The sequence below is a fragment of the Balearica regulorum genome, chromosome 8, assembly GCF_011004875.1.
Source record: "Balearica regulorum gibbericeps isolate bBalReg1 chromosome 8, bBalReg1.pri, whole genome shotgun sequence".
Classification (NCBI taxonomy): domain Eukaryota; kingdom Metazoa; phylum Chordata; class Aves; order Gruiformes; family Gruidae; genus Balearica; species Balearica regulorum.
Genome location: NC_046191.1, coordinates 23,590,894 through 23,613,290, shown reverse-complemented (window position 1 = coordinate 23,613,290; position 22,397 = coordinate 23,590,894). Strand labels below are relative to the sequence as shown.

The following is a 22,397-nucleotide window of genomic DNA, read 5'->3' as shown; positions in this document are numbered from 1 at the left end:
TAGCAGAAACAAAGCTTTAAGTCAGGACCTTTTACAAAAATAGTAGATCAAATCAGAACACCATACAGACCCGGTAACCTATAGTAACTGAATCGAGCCTCCATCTTTCCCAATACTCAATTGGTACCATAGATATATAACCTAGAGAGGTCCACCGAACATCCGAGCTTGTTGTCCAGCACAGTATCACGGGCTGTGGAACGCTTCCCAAGACCTGCCCAATACTTCAGACATTAAAAAGCTCAAAAGCCACAATTCCAGTGTGCCACTGGGAAGCAGTCAGTATCTCCAATGCTATTACAACAGGGCATTAAATAACATAAAATTACCATTCCCAGATCATCCTAATAAGCAGACCACACACCAGGTTCCAGGGTGGGGAAAAAACCCCTGCAGATCTGAACTGGGAAGGAATTTTCCTCCTAACCTCCATCTGGTGGCTGTTCGAAGGATGGGAAGATGACAGTAGTACTCATCTGTTCACTCAGATTCACTATGTCAATGTGATGCTGCCAACAAAACACAATGAAAATAAGTAAAAAGGAAGGCTGGGGAAATGGGCTGAAGCTGGCAGGCTTGCTGCTTATCAGTCTGGGTTGACAGTGGCTACAGGACAACCCTCGGGGTTTGCTTAACCATATATCATTAGGGTTTCAAAGGTCTCACGGGTGTGAACTGAAGCTTAAACCTAAGTGACTGCGAGGTTGGCTTTCTTATGGGTGTGCCAGTAATTACCATTTCTGTATTTACGTTGTAAGGCAAAGGAAATGTTTCATTACTCTGGGTCTACTTGGTGGTTTCCACACTATCCATGCTTGCTAGTGTGCGTATTCACTGAAATAGAGAGTTACTAGGACTTTATCAAGACCTTGTAAAAATAAAAAGCTCTTCAAGTTGTTAAATTCTTTTTCACTGCAAGCATGTCAAGTGAATGATTTTTAACTTTAAAATAACTTGATTTATTTAAAAACTGCAGTTGCCCATATGAAGTAATTTTGCAGTTAACTGACAAATCCACAAATTTTTGCTATTTCATTTTAGGAAGTAAAATTTATTTTGCTTCTAAGGAAATTAAGGGCATAATGAAATTAGATTTAAGCCCACTGTATAATGCATTGCATTTGGTTCACTGGTAAAAACCTTCTCAGTATGTCAATTCTTCGTAACTTGTCAGTTTTAAAAATGAAACATTTAACATTTTCTCCATTTAGTTAGCATCAGCTAAGAATCACAGATTTGTTATCCATGTACTTACCATATATTTTTATGAAAACTATATAAGTAGTTTTGATAAATCAGAGCCAAAGCCCTGTTAGCTACCATTAAACTAGCTTATCCAAACATTTTTTACTTTTCTACATATATGGCTGAAGAGGAAAGAATTAGCCTGGAAAAATGAGACTTTCATAAGGGAATAAGACTTGCACATGTCACTGGAAATCTGCTTATTCAAATGTTCATGCCAACATTCCACTCAATACCCAAAACACTGCTTTTAAACTCAGAGAAAGGAGAAATGAGCGTTTCCAATAGAGCAAGACTCTTTGTGCTTGACCTAGAAGGATGGTGAATCCATCAGCTCTCTCAGAGGTGAAAATGCTCTACACTTTGCAGGATTAAATCTTAGGAGCCCCAGTTCCTAAGCACTTTAAGCACAAACTTCTCTGTTTTCTGAAAAGCGCTTTGGTATCTGTTTCGCTTCACTGAGTTTTAAACAAGTAGTAGTACGAAAGTCGTCGTAAGTCGGCAAATCAGCTAGGACATGTACATTTTGTATGCAGTATGATCGCTATGATCCTGGAAACTCTTAGTCCAACAAGAATATTGTTTATTTAAAACAAATTACTTAATATGTAGCAATTCAGGGTTTGATCCTATAGTCATCTCACATGGTACATTCTCGTGGGAGCCCAAGAGAATTCTGCTTGCATTAAGGTGGGAAAGTTGGCAAATGCATCACATTGCCTTTTTTTTTAAAGACTCTTGTTAAATGTAAGGTTTTAAAATTTTATTTCTGCAGAGTCTGGGCAATTCTGAAGTACACAGTTGTTTTAGTAAGACATTCTAAATACATCACTTGCAAATTAATTTAAAATTTACTTATTTTTGACTCCTGGTTTATTAACGTCCTTGTCTTGTGTAGCTACAGCTGCTGTCTTAGCATTTTGGTGTACATGGGAAAACAATTAACTGAATGAGCTGATCAAAAATCCCAAGCAGAGTAATTTAGTGTCGTATTCATTAGGCCTATTTAGGCAGCTGAAATTATACAGCTCTGATGTCATACCGATGATGTCCATCATCCACATCAACCAAATATGAGGGACAGTGGGTTTTTTCCAAGAACATTTGATTGGGTTAATCTCTTCAGCACAGTCATACAAAATCATGACTTGCCTACTAAAATTCTTATTAGCTCAGACTAATTCATGTCAAAGGAGATCATGCATTTTCTGAATGTCTTGCCAAGCAAAGTTAAAAGAAGGACACGTGAAATGCAGTGTGTGGATGGATCTGGGTGTTTATCACAAAATAAAATGTAAATCTGTCAAGCTGCAGACTGAAACAAATAATAGCAACCTAAATAGTTTCTGGCTTGAATTTTAGCAATGGATTATAAATAATATTAAAATATAATTTATACACCCATAGTCTATTTTGGCATAAAAAAAAAATAATCTTATAACTACTCTTTCTTTTTGCTTCCTGGAAAATGGAAAGGAAAAAAAATTACAATGAAAATCCAGAGTAGTTTCTACCAATGCTTATGTCTCTAAGAAACATTAGATAATAAATCTTCCACCTCTGTTATTAGAACAGTGCCTTGTGTGGCTACCTGTTAACTACAACTAGCAGTTGTATGAGGCTTACTTATTGACTACGTTCAATCTTCACCTAAAGTGTCCTAACTTTTGCTATAAACTGTCTGTGGTGACATGAGAACAATGCATATTCTTCTAGTGTGATAAAGATCTTCTCTTTTTTCCTAATATGCTTTTTTTATTATGTTCTGAAATTTTCTTTAATTCTGTGTTTTGGATATTTCTAGCAGATGCTAGGTCTAAGGCCCTGTTTTCACCTAGGAATCCCTTTTCTGAATTGACGTCATGTCAAACCAATTTGGCAAATTCTGCTCCTAACCATGTGGGCATAATTTCAGTTTTTCCTTTCTAAGGAAAGGGGAGGTAACACTGCATCTACAGCCCTGTGCCTGGGAGCAGAATTAGCTGCAACGTGTTTTGATGAAATTTAAAAGTGAATAAAAGGGGTTAATAAACACTACTCCCCATGTCCTATTGATGCAGCTGGCAACTTTTCAAGTCTCCAGGCAAGTATTCAAGAGTCTGTACTAATAATTCTGAAAGTTAGACTGGGAACAGGTATTGATGACTCAACCCTTCAGTCTTCACATGTGCAACTCCGGTGTGGCTCCCTCCTGCTGAAGGACAGCACCATCAGCTTCTCGGGGTTTCCTGGGAAAGTTTTCCCAGGATCCTTAGCCCGAGAGGTTCATTGTCATATAGAGATTCAAAATACCTCCTTGGGGCTACAAGGGCAACAGAAATGGGGTGAAAAGTCTACACAGTTGTTCTTATCCATTGAAAAAGCTCATTCTGGCTGAACTGGCAAGTAAGCAGCAGCGGTCCCTAGCAGCTGCCAGTAGCTGAAAAGGCTGAGAAGAAAAGCCGCAGTTATCCCGGGACTGACCTATGCACACATTTTCATCGTCCAGCTCTGCAGAAGCATTTCTGAAGTAGCCCAGCCTGCATAACTCACAGTGCTGACCTCTAGTGTTGTGCTTACAGCTCACGCAAATGACCGTATTGAGCAGCTCGATGTAACTGCACCGGTTGGAGTGCCCGAAGCATTCGCAGTCTTTCAAGGAAGAACAAAAATGTATACAAAATGTATACAGCAGCAGAGTAATAGCACATTACATGCTTAGTAAAAATGAACCATGAATAGAAGTATGAATGAATGGCACATACATGTTAATCAATGTAACATGGACAACAGCAGATGTTTATCTGCAATGAAAGTGAAGTTTGTTTCAGGCAGGTTAGCGTGACCCGACGACCATGGCATGACGTCGAAGGTTGGCTGTTGTTGGCAGACCTGATGGAACTGAAGCATTTGCAGTTGTAAACCTTTCAGGGGTACTGGAGGCTCAGTTTCGCTGATAGAAATGCACATCTTTTTGCACAGTTGAGATGAGTATAAATCAAGACATGGGAAAAACTTCCTCATACTAAATATATTAAATACAGTGGACAAAATTGTCAAACTTCATCACGCTTAAATCCACAACTATAAGTTAAATAAAAGCTTTGTTCTGACATAAATGGTGAGTATTCAAAAATACTACTGAACTCTGGGTACTGTAACTGGTAAGCACCTTGGGAACCTGACTGTTTTATTTCAAGACCAAACAAATCTCTAGTTTGACAATTTTGGCCAGCACCTCCTAAAACAACAGAGAAGAAAAGGAAAGAAGAGAGGTGCTATTTAAGAGCTACTTCTCCTGTACTTCTCAGGTAAGCATTTAACCCATTTTTATATTCTGAGATGAAAAACAATTGGGCGAGAAAAGATCATAAAAATTCTGAAATGCGTACTGAATAGAAAGCACGCTTACTGCAGCCATCTGAAATGCAGCTGGCATGACAGCCACTTTTAAAAAACCCCTTCATTAAACCAAGAATGCTGGTGCCTTTTAGTCTTTAATCACAAGCAGTGCTTGGTTTCATGCAGACTAAGTCAAAACTAGAAATGTGTCAATATCATTATAGAAGGCACAGCTATGCTTTGCATAGAAAGCGTGCGTAAGTCTGATCACTCAACTCAGATTGAGCCCAGAATGAATGCAGGAAAGGTTATTAGGATGATCAGAGAAGTAGAGAGCCTATTTAAAAAGTGAAGATTAGGATAATTTGGCTTGTTTAGTCCAGGAAACTGAAGACGGGGGATACCACTGGGCTATAAATACATCAAGGAGATAGCCTTCTGCCATCCTAAGTGAATATCCACGCTAATGGACAACACCAGCACAAGAACAAATGGGTGTTAACTGGCCATTGAGAAATTTCAACTGGAAATTAGGAGATGGTATCTAGCCATTAGGGCACCGACATTCTCAAACACTCTTCCAATTTGTAGCAAAACCACTGATGCTTTAGAGATGTAGTTTATTAGCTGGTGAGAGAGAGTACGGTATGTTTCCTGCAGTAATGGAGTACTGGGTGCAGTAACTTGGACGGGCTTCAAGGTTTTGAAGTTAACTTAGCCTGTGTTAGATAAAGCCATAGCACAGGGTGTAAAATGTTTCTGTACACAACAGGGGTAAGTCCCCTGTGCTGCCCTTCCCACGGTACGCTGCTGATTATGCTGGGGCACCTAATGAGCCTGCTGATCCTTGGCATAGGGTGTCAGATACAGTATTTGTGTCTATCTGTATTTTTATGAAGAAATAGTGATACCGCTATGTTTATGAGTATGTTATGCACACCTAATACACATATGCTTCTTTGGCTGTTGTCTGATGTAGTGCACTGTAAACAGCATCTTATACTGTACAATGCTTAGCACAACATATGTTGCAATGTTGAGAGCTGCCTTTCTGCTGCCAGGAAACATTAATTCAATTTACATATATACACTTAGTTAACATATATGCATTCTTGTTCTTTTCAATGTTATACTGCTAAATCAATGTTTAGCATTGGTTCACACCAGTCTGATAATTTTGATGCCTGTAACTGCAGCAGTACAGTAAAACATTTGGTCTATCAGTCTCGGTACGTTACCACTTGGCATAATTGAGGGGGGAGATAAAAAAGTGTTAATGTTTGTTGTCTTTTGCAGCTGGCCAGTATGGTTCAGCATCTCAGCCAGCCACTCAGCAGCATTTCTCCCCTAGTATATCTGTCCTGCTCGAGTAAAAGCTGTCTGTGTGGGGCAGAGACAACAGATCTAAAAGTGGAAACGAGCACTAGCAAACAGGAGTCACAGGGAAAATTGTTACAATTGTAAGGTTTTTTTTGTGTGTCTGATTTTTAATACAAGAAAGACTAGTTAGTGATGAGCAATCTGATCCTTCTGAATCTCACATTCAGAAGCAATGCTGTCTTAGTCTCTCTGACAAAGGACCTGTCTTCTGCTACCTTTAGACAATTTGGTTTGGTGAGGCTATACCGTACTGGGATGTTTGTCAAACTTGTGGCTAAAACATAATCATGCTGTAGGTGAATTTAGAGGAAATAATTTACCTTGTTTTTTGAACCAGTAACACGCAGCAGAATACTACATTTTTGTTTCAAAAATACACAGACTATAAAGAAGAACCAGTAAATCAGACTATGATACATCATCTTTTGTGTTTAAACTAGCAGAAAGAAATTGAGAATATTCTGTGAATGAATGACCACACTACTTCCACTCTGAACTTGTGATATGACCTTCAATGATATTACTACTACACACAATTAGCCATTACAAAAGCACAGGAAACAAAGCTGCACATAAGTAATTCACTCTGTAACAAGGCTTGCTCCAAGTTATGATTTGGACTGAAGAAACATCTAATAATTACGAACGACTTTGATGTACACACATGCTCCTAAACATATGCAGAAGGACTACGCAAGTTCAGATGTGGCTCATCAACATTAAAGGTAAACAATGAGACCAATTCTGATATTTGTTTGCATTCCTATACGTACTGCTCTTTTGTAACAACTTTGCTGTGTAAAAGAAAGCCTTTGTTTCAAAGTTAACTTAGACTAAGATATAGGAAAGCTCTAGGAATCTTGATCATCAGAGCGGTAAATGCTACATGGTATAGGGAAAAAAAATAGCTCAAAAACACTCTAACATCTGATCAAAGATTAGCAATGGTGCAAAGGAAGAAAAAAAACGTATGGCAAGTAACGATTAAATCAATTTTTTGCTAATTTTTGCTCCCCCCCCCCCCCATTTTCTAGTGCAATACTACGAACTTATTTTGCTTACTGCTGTTGGCCTGATTGCTGAATCGTTTTTACATCCTTCTGTGCTATGTAAAGGGTCCTCATAAGATTGAACTGGAATTATTTTCTCCACTGGCTACACGAGGTGCTACCCTAAACCAGTCAAACACAACATGTAGAATTGCATTCAGCATCATGCCAGCTGGGAAGCTAATACCTGTCAATGGTGAATGGCCTTTCCAGCTGGTGTGGTTCACCGGAACCAGCACACCAAGACCAGAAAGTAGCCTGCTGATTGCACCTGTCAGAGGCACAGCTTAAGGTTTTTAGGCACATGTCTTTGGCTAGCAGCCCAACCACTTTCATGCACTGGCAAAGCCACGCAGTCACTGAAAGAGATGGGGAAACTATCAAAATCAGGCTGCAAATGGTTTACCAACAATGAAACGGCATGAGCTTACAGTGCTAGAGAATGCTGCTTTCAGTTCTGAGTACCACAGGTCAGAAAAGACCCAGATAAACTGGAGACAGTTTAAAGCTGAATAACAGTAAGGAGCAAAGGTTTGGAAAATAAAACCTCAGAGGAGAGGTAAAGATAGCTTAATGTGAAGGAAAAAGAGAGAAGAGATAGCCATGTTAGATTTGATAATTGTCTTTGGATTATTGAGGAATTGTCAAATCCCTTGCCAACTCACAGAAGGATTGATTGTATGAGCCTTTAAAGACTACTTCCAACACAATGATTCTATTGCAACAATCTTGATCCTGTTGTAGAAAGCATGATAAAATTACCCATTGAAGGAGGCTCATAAAGAGGCTGACCATTTAATTGTTTTGTTTCTATAAATTAAATACTTTTTTTCCTGTTTTAATGCTATGCATTTACATCTTTGATATGACATACTATGTACTGCAGAGACAAGGTTCAGCTGAAGCTTCAGCTGTGACCAGTAAAACATGAAATGTCATCACATGAAACAATGGTCAACACACATGGAAGGGAAGTGTAACTTTTAAACTAAGACAGGTAATGCATGAGACAGCTATTAGTCATTTTCTAATTAAAAGCACAAAGAGTATTCCAAGAAAAATGCATTCAGAAATCATTTAAATATTTTTTCTTTTTCATTTTCCAGTAACTCTTGTGTTTCTCCTCTATACCCTAACAAAAGGCAAACAAAGCAGATTTCATTGTAACCTTAGAAATTACCTGCTTCATAACAAACAGCACGGCTTGTTACCATGATCTCATCAAATGGGTCAAACTAAGTTCAAACATTCGTTAATATCCCTATTCCTTGTTAATATGTATTTCATGAATAACGAGATATTCACAATAGCTACAGAAAGACAAAACATCTTTATACATACTCTTTACAGATAAATTGATGAGGGAGAACAATGATAAGATCTCAGGGTTCACACTGTGAATGACAGATATGCAAATGAAACAGGTTGCCTGTAAGTCAGAGCGAATATTGGCATCCTTCGTTATGCCCATATAATTCTATTACTTTGACAAAACACTGAAACATCAGTTCAAAATGCAATGCCTACACTCTGAATTTGCACACTGTTACAATAAAATGAAGATGTAAGGCACACTTACAATGCATTAAAAGACAGAACTATGCATTACGCTCCATGGCATTTACAGATACTTCTGGAGGATATGGACAATGATGTTTAATGTATCGCTTGCCCTCAACTAATCTGCTTATGTATCCTCTTTTACAATTTACGCACATCAGTGAGGAAAACAAGACTCTAGCAAACATTTACTTTCTAGGCAACAATCTGAGTGGTCATATTCATACATTTAACTCCTTTAAAAACAAATGCCATGTCACTTTATATGCCAGCAGCAACTGTCTAAGCAGCAGATTTATTATTTTCTTTGTATGGCTTATGTTTATGCAACTTAGTGCTTCTGTTGTTGTCAATGAAGATGCCTCACCAGTAAGCTGAAGGGTACACTTCACAGATATTCCAGATTCATACAGTGCAATGTTTTCACAACACAGAGCACTATGGAATCACTGTATGAATCCAAGAATTCCTACCTCTCTTGTGGTTTGCAACTTGAACAGAAGAAACAGTTGACATAGCTAATTTGGGAGCAACTGGACAGGTAATAAAATGAACAGTAAATTAGAAAAGGTATCATATAGGAACAGATCAAAAGATTAAAATAAGCTTATCTTCTAACTTTTAAATTAACATTAACAATGGTTATTCTTTTGTAAGGAAAGGGTGAAAGTTAGGGAAAATAAGGTAGATACTATCAAGTATTGAATCATTTTTTGCTGTAATATCCAAGATAAAGACAGGGATTGTAATTCATGTCGACACACTTTGGTGGTTTTGTGTTAGAGGTTATTTGATGGTTTCTCCCAACCCATGACCAATGACTGTATGGTAACCTGAGTGGTCTGCAAAGGGTTTTATTAAATTTACGTGCATATTTATTCTGTCTTAATAGCATAAACAAAGAAAACGCAATAAAATAGTATTAAGTATAGGCAGATTTCTGTAATTATTCTCTTCATACACTATCCTTGATTGAAGTATTTACAATCAATGTTAAACACTGTAACAATATGCTGCAAACACATAATCCGAATAGAAATGCTTTTAAGATTCTGTGTTTTGTGCTCCCTAACAAAATGTCAAAACTAAATTTACTAAAACTCTTATTTTGGGGGAAGAAACACTGAATAATTTTTTGCTGTTCAAGACTTATTTTGCAATGAAGTCTTAGATCACAAGCAGTAGAATTAAGCTATGAAATGCATTAGAAATGCTAAATATCATTTCACTGAGAATGTTTTGATTTAAAATTCCTGTGAATAATGTAGGCTAATCCTTACAGAGAGCAGAGGAGCAGAGATCAATCTGGGTTTTTTTTTTTTGTTTGTTTGAGGAACATATGCAAAAGCTTGGAAAATGTAACATGGGCTAAATGAAGTTATTGGAATGCCAAGGAACACTTCACCAGGGATATTTAATTTAAAATATATGTGAATAATGCAAACTAAAGTACATTACTAATCCTTACAGACATCACAGATCAATTAGTATTTTCTACTTTGGGCACACAGTAGCTTGCACGTGTAACATGACAGACATTATATGTATATGCGTATGTTTTGATTTGGTCATTGTGATCAATGGATTTAATTACAGCCCTTCCAATGTAATTCCCTAACAGCTTCCAAATACATGTTGTTCAGTTTGGGAGGTCTTTTCTAGATCACCTTTTTATTACTTTTATTCTCCATCCGTATGTGATATAGCACAGAAAGTATACCCTTTGTACAATCAAAGTAAGCCACGGGCCAGATTTCTGCAGGCATTTTTTTGGGAGCAAAAGGCAGTAAATAAGGAGAGCAAAAGGATGTTCATTTTTATAATGAACAATCGTTTTGAAATGTGAAGTACAGCTGAATACAACTTCAAATAACAAAGAACCTTACTTTTATTAGTCATCTTAAAAAGTTGTTCTGCCTCTTTCAACACTAATCATCGTGCTGCAGCCTGTGAGTAATTTTTTGTGTGGCACTCAATTGCAGAAAGCTATGAGTCTCTCCTGCGGAGAACTTGCTTGGATTGTGGATGGCATGCAAGCTGACAATACCTCTCAGCTCACTTGGGAAAACAAAGTGGAAACAAGACATTAAAAATGGGTTTGATGTAGACAATGACAATCTTTCTCACTCAAGGATCTCGAAACTTACTCAAAATAGAGACTGCTGTCTAAACTAGTCCAACGTTACCTAGGGCTTTCTGTATATCAGTATGTGTAGCCTGTGCATCTGCTTTTCCAGACTTTTTGCAGTGATGATGTGCATAATCTGAGTGTTGGAAGACCTTTCAGGTAAGGTTTGTTTTATGACTATTTTCTCACAGAATAGCATTACTTAGCACCAGAAGAAAAATGCGTTTGATTATCATTGTTACTACTTTTGCCACCATGTGGGACTCCTTGAAAGCAATTTCAGTAATTTTAGACCACTAGGAATTTGACAGCATCCTACCTTGGTTTGGTTTAGAAACCTCAAGGGAAGAAATATTCGGCCATATCCTATCAAACTTTGGAGGATCTGCATGCATCAGGAAAAATCAGGTTTTGTTATTTACATCTGTGATACTGTTCTAAACAGGCAAGCATATGGACAAAGACATAGATTACAAACATCCATTACTGGACTAGTCTAGGTTGCACTTGAACATTACACGACTCCACAGTGAACAAGAAAACAAGCAATTGATGATTCCCAAAACACCAAATGGACATAAAATACTGTGCATAACAATTTCTCTTCAGTGGTTTAAAATATAATTTTTCTTGATGAGAAGATATCCTAGACCAATATATGTGATTCTAACACCAGGAACAAAACAGGAACATATTCTGTTAAATCTGCTCTGTAGAGATAAAATGACATTATCAGACAAATATGGATTTCTTACCAAAGACACGTATCTTACCGTAACATCCTGTTTTAGGGCCTTTTTGAGTGAATTCTATTTCTGTTATCCGAAGAAATATATTTACCAGTAGAGTGGGCCTTTTCTTTTGCTCTCACACTTTTGTGTGCTGTATCTATTTCCTATCAACTCTACTGATCTATTTTACAGCTTGATTTTTTTTTTTTTGCAAGAACGTTAAATGTCTACATTTCTTAAAGGCCTCACATAATGCGTTACCTACACGTAGAAGCATTTTGTCTCTCAGTGAAAGAATTAGCTATGTCTCTTTAGAGCTTTATATCCTTTGGTCAGTGTGCTTTGGGGCTGGAGGGGAGTGATAATCCTCAGCAGAACGGTGCTCAGTGTTGGAGCTGAGAGTAAATAAAGGGGACACGGTTGCTGGAGGAGGAAAGAAAGGTTTTCTTTGGGTCCTGATCTGGGAAATGGTATTTATACTCTCCTTATTTTTCTGTTATAATCTTTTTTTCTAGGTTTGCACATCACATTCGGACCACATTTTTATCATCTTCTGGGAGTATTGCAATGGTTGTGTCCTTTCTGAGCTGAACGAGATTCTCCTTAACAGTCACATTAGCCCACATAGCAGTGATATTAGTGGGGAGACAGCTATTTCTTCGTTTTTACCTACAAGGAGCTCAGTTGGGTAGTGAACAGATTGCAGTTATCGCAACCTGGTTGGCATTAAGGGTCTAGGCTCATAGGTCTTTTGGAAGAAGGCGTGTTTCACTGTTATGTCCACCTTAGCGGAAGACCTGCAGGGATAGTATGACAAAAGGACTGGGGCTTCAAACATCTGATGTGGAAGGAGGACATGATTTTTTTCCATAGTATCTTCTGACCCATTTGTCAAGGGTGAAGCGAAATGGGCTGGGTGGGGATGGCTGTCCCAAAAGTCCTTCCACATAGAAAACAATTCAAGGAAAGGATGATGACCTGCACTGTGCCATTCACTGTTAGGTAGTCTTCTGCAACTGAATAGGTCAAACTGTGATATAATCACATCATTACATCATATTCTTGCATTTTGGTGCTTTTTCCTTATCAAGAACATGGAAGAAAGAAAAACTGAGTCAGTTTGGTAGATTCTCAAGTAGTCTATGTATTGATTCAAAATAACCTGCCTCTACTGGTCAGATCCACCAATTCACACACATAGGAAGTGCAAACACAATAGAGTGTATGACAAAAGGTCTAAAAGCCATACTTACTGAGGTGGTATGATAACCCTAGCCCACTGAAAGACTGTAATTCCATGCACCTGAGATACCACCTTCCTCCTCCTCCTGAAAAACTGACTGACTGATTATGTTAAAGAAGTTTAAGCACACACAGACAAATTACTTGCAGAGTTAATTCACTCTTAAAAGTTTTGGTAGTTTTAGGAACACTTAGGTTTGACCTGAAGATTTAAAAGGGACTGGACATTAGAGAATACATATAAAAATCAGGACCTTAAAAAGGAAAAGCAATCCTTATTGACTACATTGTCCTGCTGTCCGCTCAGCCTTTTTGTCTTTTAGCCATTGCGCAACATCAGGGTTCTTGCAGAAAACCTGTAAGAATTCAGACCGGAGCTTCCAATATCCTACTTCTGCACGCCTACTCCAAAAATTCACACACATAATGGTCTTCAAGTGAAATGGCCTAGGAATTACCAGAAGTAAAAGTAATAGCATCAGAGCTTTGTAATGCCTTAGGACTAACCCTCTAGAATATCTGTCATTTAATAAACTGTAAGTCCGATATAAGAAATCAGATATTTTCTATAATCTGATTCATATAATCAATAATATTTCATATGTAATCTTCTTCTGATGATTTCCCCAAGCAATCTCTTATCTTGTCCAAATAAAATCATTACTTGTATGACAGAAAAATCAATGTTACATATTTCTTAGCAATCCTATAAATGCTATAGATCTGTGCTCCTTTTAGCAAACTTACTTAAAATGGAGGTTGTGACTTACTGCAAAATAATTAAAAATTCTCTGACCCTTTAAATTAGATTACATTGAGCTGAGTTTCTTAATGGACATCCAAAACAATAAAGGGAATATTTACAGTGCCTGAAGACTACTAATTAAGTATTTTTACTAGTGATTATTACTAGTTACTAGTGATAATTATGATCATCTTAGAAGGGACTTTTGGATGTCATTTGTTCCACCCTTTGCTCATAGCAGGGTCAACTTCAGAGTTACATGAGGTTGTTCAGGGTCATATCCAGCTGAGACCGGCTGCTGTCTTTGGTGTCTCTGGGCCGGTTGGTAATGTGGTTAATGTTTCTATTAGCTGCCTTTTTTTTTTTTTTTAAATCTTTGGTAAAGATAATATTTTTTTCTTAAATCTTTATTCATGGACTGTATTATCATCAAGATTACAGGTTTCTTGATAAAGGCCTTTATTCTTATTTTTGAAATTTTCTGTGGTTTTGTTTGTTTGTTTGGTTTTTTTAAATGGAGACAATTTTAAATGCTTTATCTAAAAAGGTATGTGAGACATCCAAGTCAAAGAAGGTTGCCTGCCATTCCCACAAGTATGTTGGAGCAGATGAGTCATCCTTTGAACAGGCACTGGGAGGATTAGTTTAGCAGCTAGTTATTCTTTTCTAGCAACTTATGAAAATATTTCTAGTCCTCAGTGATTACCACTAAGGGTTTTATTTATAGAGAAGTTGACTAGATAAACTAAGCTTTTCCAGAACACTTCCATGTATGGACAGTGTATTCTGTAATTAAGTAATTATTTGCCAGAATCATTAATGAATTTTGGTGTACGTATTCTAGAAGATACATAAATCTACTGTAATATATTCTATGACAATTATTCTGGGCAAACGAGGCTATAGAAATGTGAAAAAGAGACACTAAAAATACATTTCAGTGTTATTATTTAAAAGTGAAGCTACTGTAGGCATCTAAGAGTAGAGATATGTGAGCTGTATGACTGAGCAGAAGATCAGATATGACATTTTAAATTTGCATTGGAAGTTTCTGCGGTTTTAGTTACTATTGTTCCAGTTATATGCAGAAAATAACTGTTGGAAAACCATCTTACTTTAATGAAGTAAGGAGGAACTGATTGCATGATATTTATTAGGTGTGTGATAATTTTGGGTTTTTTTTCCTCCCAGTCCTTTTCTGGATATACAGTATTGGAATGACCTATTATATTAAACAAAGAAAACACGTCTCAAGTATTCACTGGGACTGCGGTCTGCACCAGGGGCTACCTCATGGCTTCAGATTGGGGAAACAGTGGAAACGAACGAGTGGTTTCATCCTGATTCCAACCAGACAGCTGCACATGAAAAAACACCTGTTGTGATGTTGGCAGAAATTAATCGGCACTTTGGTTTCCCACTCCAACAAAGTACTGAGCTAGCAGTAAAATTAAAATGTATTCCCATGGAGAGGGGCTATCCTTCCTCAGGGATGAAGAGCACAGGTGATGGAGTGTGTGAAGACCATGGTGCTGCCTGGGCATCTGCGCTCTATGGCAGACTGGTGTATTTTCATCTCCTAGACTGTTTCTGCTGACCTGGTCCACAAACAATGCCTTTGCTGAAAATTACTACAAATAAATCAGTAAGTCTTAAATAATGGTCACTCTAATGGCAGACAGGGAGCACTTGTGTTGACAACTATCATTACTTATTTAATTTGTAATAACAATAACGAAACCCTAGTGAGAGACTCTGATTAAGATGTTTTTTAACTTTCCTTCAACTTCTATTTAAAACACAAAAAAGCAGTAAAAAAATTGTCAGTGTAAGCTTAATGATTCTAGTAGAAGTCCGTGTTTCTGGTCATAGAAAACTGGCCTTGCCACTGCCTGTTTTAAACCATGAATAGTAGAGAGTAAATATCTATTTTAAAATATAGATGTCTGCTGAGCACAGTGGAGTTGTATGTATGACAGTGGGTTTAGTTATTAATGTTAGACCAAAAATTAGGAATAATAAAAACCAGTGCTCACTGAAATCAATGGCAGATTTAGTAACTGCTGGAATAATTGGGTGTGTTTATATCAGATCATATTCCATCACTTATTGCAACAATCACACTATCATTATTACAGCATTTCTATCTCGTAAGGTCTGTCTGAAGTCATGATAACCTACCCCACATAAAATTTGCCTTCCAGCACTTTCATAATGCTGCAAAATCTAACTCATCAAAAGGGAAGAAAAACTGCTGAAACAGGTTGGGTTTTTTTTGTTTTTTGTTTTTTTTTTTTTTTAATCACCCCTTTATTTTAATAAGTTTAAAAAAAATACTTTGCCAAATGTTAGGCAATCTTTTTTGGAGCAATGTAGGAAATTTCATACCTGTTCCTTTGAAGAAAGGAGAATTCTGCATAAATGTGAAGATGTGGTTGTTTTATGGCAGCTCCTCAGCCATAACAGCTTTTATAACTGTTGGAAGAATTTAAATGCAATTAGTCCTTTACATGTCCACTTGTTGTCTTAGAGTAAAAGAAAGTGATCTTTTTAGAGGCTTTAAAAAAAATAATCCAATGATCCAGCTCTGGAAACTTTCAGATATCAGAAAAAAACCTACTGATTTTAACAAATGTGTTGGCTAATTCTCGAACTAATGATGTCTGAGGGAGTATTCTTCAATTGTAAGCATTTCCACTAAAATATTTGCCAAAGTCCACAATGAATTCAAGTATTTTTGGAAGGAAATATTTAGGTACTTTCTCCTGACAAAAAAAAAAAAAAATTCTGTTGATGGGTTGCAGGGGTTGTTCCTTTTTATTTTGATTGATTTCTGCTTTTTCCTACAAAGATGCTGAAAATTGGCTGGTCGACTGGGATTATTGTACAGTAATTCACAACTGATGAAGAACAGTAAATCAAGATTATTTTTTTTAAAAATCAGAACGCTGATTTGGAAACCTCATTCTTCCCTCATACTCTATGAAATAAATTGATTACATGTCTAAGGTACAGAAAGAAAAAGAGAAGGTAAAATATAGAAGTGCATTTTTTGCTAGCAATTGCTCCCTGCGCTTTATAGATAATTAGATTTTTAAGTATCTTCATGGATCATGTCTGCTCTCTATAAACTTCCCTGAGTAACTGTTGCTAAACTTGTATATTGCAAGTGCAATGTGTTTGCACGGGTACCATGGTACACATTGAAATGTCAATACCTTATTTTCTATAGTGTCCTATTAATGGTTAAAAGAAAGGTAACTGTGAACTAAGTAATTTCCACTATATTACAGCAAATAAAAAGAAGCACTGAAAAGACAATTTGACTGATGCACTGTTTTTAACTAACCTAAGATGATGAAGGTAAACTGGGATGAAGAATGAGTAACAATACTGAACTGTAAGTGGCCATGTCTACTAGACTGGTGAGAATGGCTCTTCTTATCTGTTAAAATTGGTGGATCTGGCAAAACACCAACTGAAAGAAAGGCTCCCCCAAATCCCACCCCAACAACCGGTCGGTGGTCCCTGGAGCAGCCCTGGCAGTTTCTGACCCTGCACTAGAAATCACTCTGCAGACGGCTTCTGCTCAGCGCTGAGGTCAGCGCAGGCGCGCCGCTTACTGAACTTCAAGGGTGAAATCCCAGTTATGCAGAAGAAAACTGTCTCTGTTCTGAATCCTACCAGGTAAATAAACTACTCACAATGTCTTTTATCTAACAGATTCTTTCAGATCCAGTGTTCAAACGAGTGTGTTGTACCACATAGGCTATCAGAATTTTATTTCAGCCCAGTAATGTTTTCATGTAATGGTTAATCTAATTGTTAATACGAAAAATTCTGAGTGCTTCGAAGTATTAAAGGAGAGAAAACAAATACTGTTACTGGCTTGATAATATAATCAGTTACTTAGATAAGGTGATTGCCTTAGACTAGGAGCCTGATTAACACTATTATTTATTAAAAAGTCAGATTTAGATAAAATTGAATTGAAATGAGACCATTTTGCTAGTACATCCAAAATAGTAGATATAGTCTGAAGACAATATTTACGTGCTCTAAGGAGATAAACAACTTAATGATCTCTCAACAGTACAGCTCTCTCTGTAAAACCTGACCTCGAATAATAATAGAAAAGTAACGTCCAACCTAGTTATGCATGTTTATATCCTACTGGCATGTGTGGGTGTTGTGTACATACTCTAAGCCAGAGCTTGGCATTGTAATGGCTTTGATCCCATGACTGTATATTTAATGAGAGAACTTCTCGGGTACCGCAAGGGGGCAAAATACTTTGTGATGTTATAAAAAAGAAAAAAAAAATCCACTAGTATTTGCTCTCACGACCTTTTAAGATATATATTTACCACCCAAAAATTTCATAATGAGTATGTAAACCAAATAAAGCTACACTCAACCTGACAATATTTTAGTTCCAGAAAAATACCTACTAGATCTTTCAAGGTTAAGAAAACAATAAAATATAAGAATGCCCATTCAGTCTTTTTTTTTTTTTTTTTCCTTTTGTGTCTTGCATTTGTTATCATTAAAAAAAATTCTCCTCATTTGAAATTGGCTATAAAGAAGAACAAAACCCTGGAGAACAAAGCAGAAAATACCATTTGATTATCGTGATTGCATCTTGCACTTGGGTGCACGGTCTGTCTCTAAACTCTGACTCATCTGCCACCAGCAGGCTTTAAGGTGATAATCACCCACACAGAGCTATTTGCACATCATGTCTATCCTATCCTGTATCTAATTATACCCTTTATAACAAACTGTTTAGCATAATTAGTGGAGTTATGCTTTACAGGAATAAGGATAGAAGCTATAGTTTAGAAAAATCAACTTTTTGAAGGCATATATGTACAGATTAGTAACTTTGGTATTTGGTCACAAGAATGAACATTTTGATGCACTGGTCTGTGTAAAATTGTACAGTCATTATTTTAGCAAGTAAAATAATGTACCTTTCAGAATATTTACATACTGTATATAAGCATTGCTTACAATTATGAAATGGTTTTGGGACTCATTAATTGCTAACACTTTCACCAGTATTTTTCCAGACATGGCTGAAAAATGCTGAAAGGGTCAGCATTGGAATCAGGAATGCTGGAAATGAGCAGAGAACCTATTATTCAACTGATAGACAACAGCAGGTACAAATGACCTTAATGGGAAAGCTCTGATTTTTTTTTTTCTTTCTTTTTCTTCTAGATGATCAGAAAGGATGTTTACATAATGACCACTCTTTCTTTGTGTTCAAACTTTAATGATGAGCTGCTTTAATACAAGATCCTTTGAGGTAAAAAAGGAATAGAGAATGATACATACATGTGCACACAGGTAAATTTATTTTTCTTTGCTTGCTTTCACTGCAGTCTTAAAAGTGTTAAATGAACATCGCTTGCAGTGGCATCTTCTTTGTATGCTGGCAGTTTAGTCTTCATAACCACCTGCCCCAACCCCATCCTCCTTATTTACTAGGAAAAGCTTGAAGCACACACAAAAGCTAATGCCATTCCCCGCCTCCCCCCCCTTAGTGTCTGCTGCCAGGCAAAATAAAACCCAAAGTGTATCTCCTGAGAGTAACTCCCTGTCCCCAGATGGGGAAAAACTCCGCTGATATGAACACAAACATTGTATTAGCATAGACAAAAGAAGAAATCATGCAGAATCCATTAAAGCAGCCACAACTAATTAATCTTGTTTGTTTTTATGCGTTAATTGTACTTCTGTTAAATTCTCTTAGAGACCAGGATAAATTTATGGGTTCTATCCTTGTTTAACGATAATTCTGCTATTTCTATTTTATAGGAAAGATGTTCAGAACATTGTGCAAGTAGAACTATTTTCCCCCTGAGCTATTTAAGAAAAAACACGTGAAAAAAACAAGCAGAGTATCAGTATTTACTTGTGCTCACGAAGAGATGCTCGTGTTTTATCCTTTCCAGGTAGGCAAAGAAATTTGTTGAATTCTACCACATATTATTCCAAGGTATTTACAGCAGATTAAAGATAAAGCATAGACTTGCAGAAACTCTTGTATTTCCTATGGAATGTTAAACAAAATTTTCTCCATTTGTAATAGATAAACTGTACTAATCACTCCAGAGTAAAATACAAAGAGGTCAACAATGCATCCTTTCAGGTCACCATTGTTTAAAAGGTATTTGAGTTTCCCTATTAAGTTTTCAAAGGCCAACATCTGCTGATGCTCAGAAATGGTAGATGTGGTGACGAAGGCTGTATGGAGCGTGAAGTGAAAACACAACCATATTGTCCATGCAACACAGTACTAAGAAACTTATAGCACAACCAGACTTCAAAGAGCTATTTTCCCATTCGTCCCATTTCTGTTATTAGTGGCAGGAATATTCCTGAGAACAGACATAAATTTCTCTTTCATTTAGTTCATTTTCTTTGGTTATAAAATACATGTATAAACACAAGGTTTTGAAAACAGCGTATCACTGTGCATTTGTAGTCATGCAAATGCCAAAGGAGATACTACAGTGGGAAAATGACGTTATTAAGATTGAAGGCTTTCATTTGCGTGTTACTGTCATTGAGGCTGTTTCACTATTTAAAGCTGCAAAACAGATGCCCTGGCATTCAGCTGTTAACGCTGCTCTCATCTGCAAGGAGGCTAGTTTTGATGGCATTTAACTTGCCATCTAGAGCTTAACAAATCAGCACCATTCATGAGCTGAAGTAAACCTAGCTGACTTATAAATTGACAGACCTGACCCCGCATCGTAAGAAGCGAGGCAGTTTTACCCAAATTATTAGAAGCTTTTCAGTTGGCTATCAGGTATGGCAAATTGCATTTTACTACTGTGATGTTTTATCATTGTGATAGTCCTGCGTCACACAAGTTGTGTCTAAAGCCTCTGCAAAGCTGAGGCTGTGGGGAATGTTCTTTCAGCTAGCCGCAGCAGGATCCCATTTCTAGCTGCCTGCTTTATTTGTAATCAGCTAACGTGTCACGACTGTGTACACTTCGCAGCTATGGAACTCAGCTAGACTCACAGCTCAGCTACTGTGCACTTAGTGTCCTCAAGTGTTTTATTTAATTAATCATCTGTTTCGCCGATATACTAGTTCTTTACATAATGGTGGTAGGGTTTTGTTATAGTTTGTGTAATATTTTGGTGCTTTAATTGCATATAGGAAAGTAGGTTTTTGTGAAGGAACACAATTCTGATTATTTTGTGGAGTAAAGCCCAGTTCAAAGGCCACTGGAGTTAATTCAAGATTCCAGCAGATACATTTCATTTGCTAAGCTACTTCATAAAAACGAAACCTCTTCCATTTATAAACTCTTCCATTTGCTCTTTGCATTTACACATGCACATACCCACATGAAAATTAATGGTCCTATACTTCTCTGTTATTAGCAAACATTTTTTTTTATTTGTAAAGGTGCTCAACAACTATTTTCTGTAGAACGTTGTCTTAATTCTCTGTATAGCACTCAGTTTTATAGCACTCAATTTTTATGTGCTGATCAGAACTGATCAGCAAATCTGCAGTTGAAGGCAGATGTGTTGTCAGTAGGGACATTCTCTCTGACCACGTAATACAGTTACGTGGTAATGCAGCAGAGGAAGGCCAATACATATACATATAGGCCCTGCACTACAGAGCACATTTTTTAGAGAAACATTATCTGCACCAGAAAGGGATGTTGGGAAATTAGATCCAAGAAGCTGAATGACAATGCAAAACAATACTGGTTTTATTACTTACTACCAATACTGGAAATACTGGGTATACCTGTAGAGAAAGAAAACACAAAAAAAAGTACAGTTAGCTGTTTGCTGTAGTTGGCTGAGCTATTATATCTATGAATCTGAAAACAATTTTTTCCAAATTTTCAGAATATTATATCAACACATAGTTAAACCAAGCAACTGCCAATGTGTACCCAGCCCTTCAGAAATGCAGAGTCTTTAGATTTTTCAGTACGAGGCTGCAGGGACTACTAAAAGGTGTTGACAGATGGGTATTTCTGGGACGTACACCAGCTCTCTGAACTTCATGAATTTGTTCAGAATAGTTTTGTATTTCAACTAACCAGCCATTAGGTTTAATGGTCTAGATAAAAATATCAGTCATGCATGTATTATACAGATCTAGGAGAATAATTTAACCAAGGGATAAAAGCATTGCTAACTGCTTTGGCCAGCTGCTTAAATCAGTTGATACCTTCTGTTGAATTAACTGTATATAGCTATTTTTTTCCTCTTTTACCTGATGGTTATCTAAATTAAGCTATGGGAAAGAAAGGTAATTGAGCGAAACAGTCTAATGCATTAGGTTGGTCATATTGACTAACCCTCTCATTGATTATTTTTTTTTTCCCCTTCCTCTGCTTTCGTTTCAGTTCCTAAGCTGAATTCATGTAAGGAAACCATTCTGGAGGCAGGTGAGATTTACCAGAAGAAGTGGGGTTGCTGAGGAGTAAAACTCCTCTGCTGGATTAGCAACGCAGGATCTCATGTTGCATGATGCAGTCCCGACATGTAGCTTGTTGTCAGGTCTGCCCTGAAAGGTGTGTAGCACAAAAATACGGACACGACATTTTTCCTGAAATGCCATTTTCTTTAGATTAAATGGTATTGCTAATGGTGCTATTGCTAATCTCTTGGGTTAAAGCCATAAATTGCAGATCTGTATTTAAATCCTGGATATTTGCATTGTCTTAGTTAAATACAGTTTGCCTTTTGTAAGTTTTATCGACTTTTGATGGCATGCATTTCACTGCAGAAATCTGTCTGTTTCTCCATTAAACATCTGCTATAGTTCTTTCAACATTTATCCTGAAGTTCCATCTTACTCCGAGATGGCATGGACCTCATTTAGCAATTAGGCAAACTGGAGCGAAGGAATGTCTTGGGGATAAATGATATTCACTGCAAGCAAGGTTGTAGAGTCAGGCTGGGAACATTTCTAACTTGCGGCATGGCTAAGACAACGCTGAAGTA

The 22,397-nt window shown here is 37.1% G+C and overlaps 1 protein-coding gene across 6 annotated transcripts in view; it reads right to left on the bottom strand.

Annotated features, from left to right (window-relative positions):
* NTNG1 (netrin G1) overlaps positions 1-22,397 on the bottom strand; it is a 159,804-nt gene that overhangs the window by 28,652 nt on the left and 108,755 nt on the right. For 2 of the 6 annotated variants that reach the window (XM_075760081.1, XM_075760083.1), the window contains exons 5-6: positions 21,160-21,186; positions 3,709-3,876 (exon numbers count right to left, since the gene is read on the bottom strand). In XM_075760081.1, the coding sequence (XP_075616196.1) occupies positions 3,709-3,876; positions 21,160-21,186 (195 nt within the window). Of the gene's footprint in view, positions 1-3,708; positions 3,877-9,028; positions 9,089-11,002; positions 11,069-21,159; positions 21,187-22,397 lie in introns of all 6 variants that reach the window. The other 4 variants (XM_075760084.1, XM_075760086.1, XM_075760087.1 and 1 more) reach the window with 3 other exon arrangements.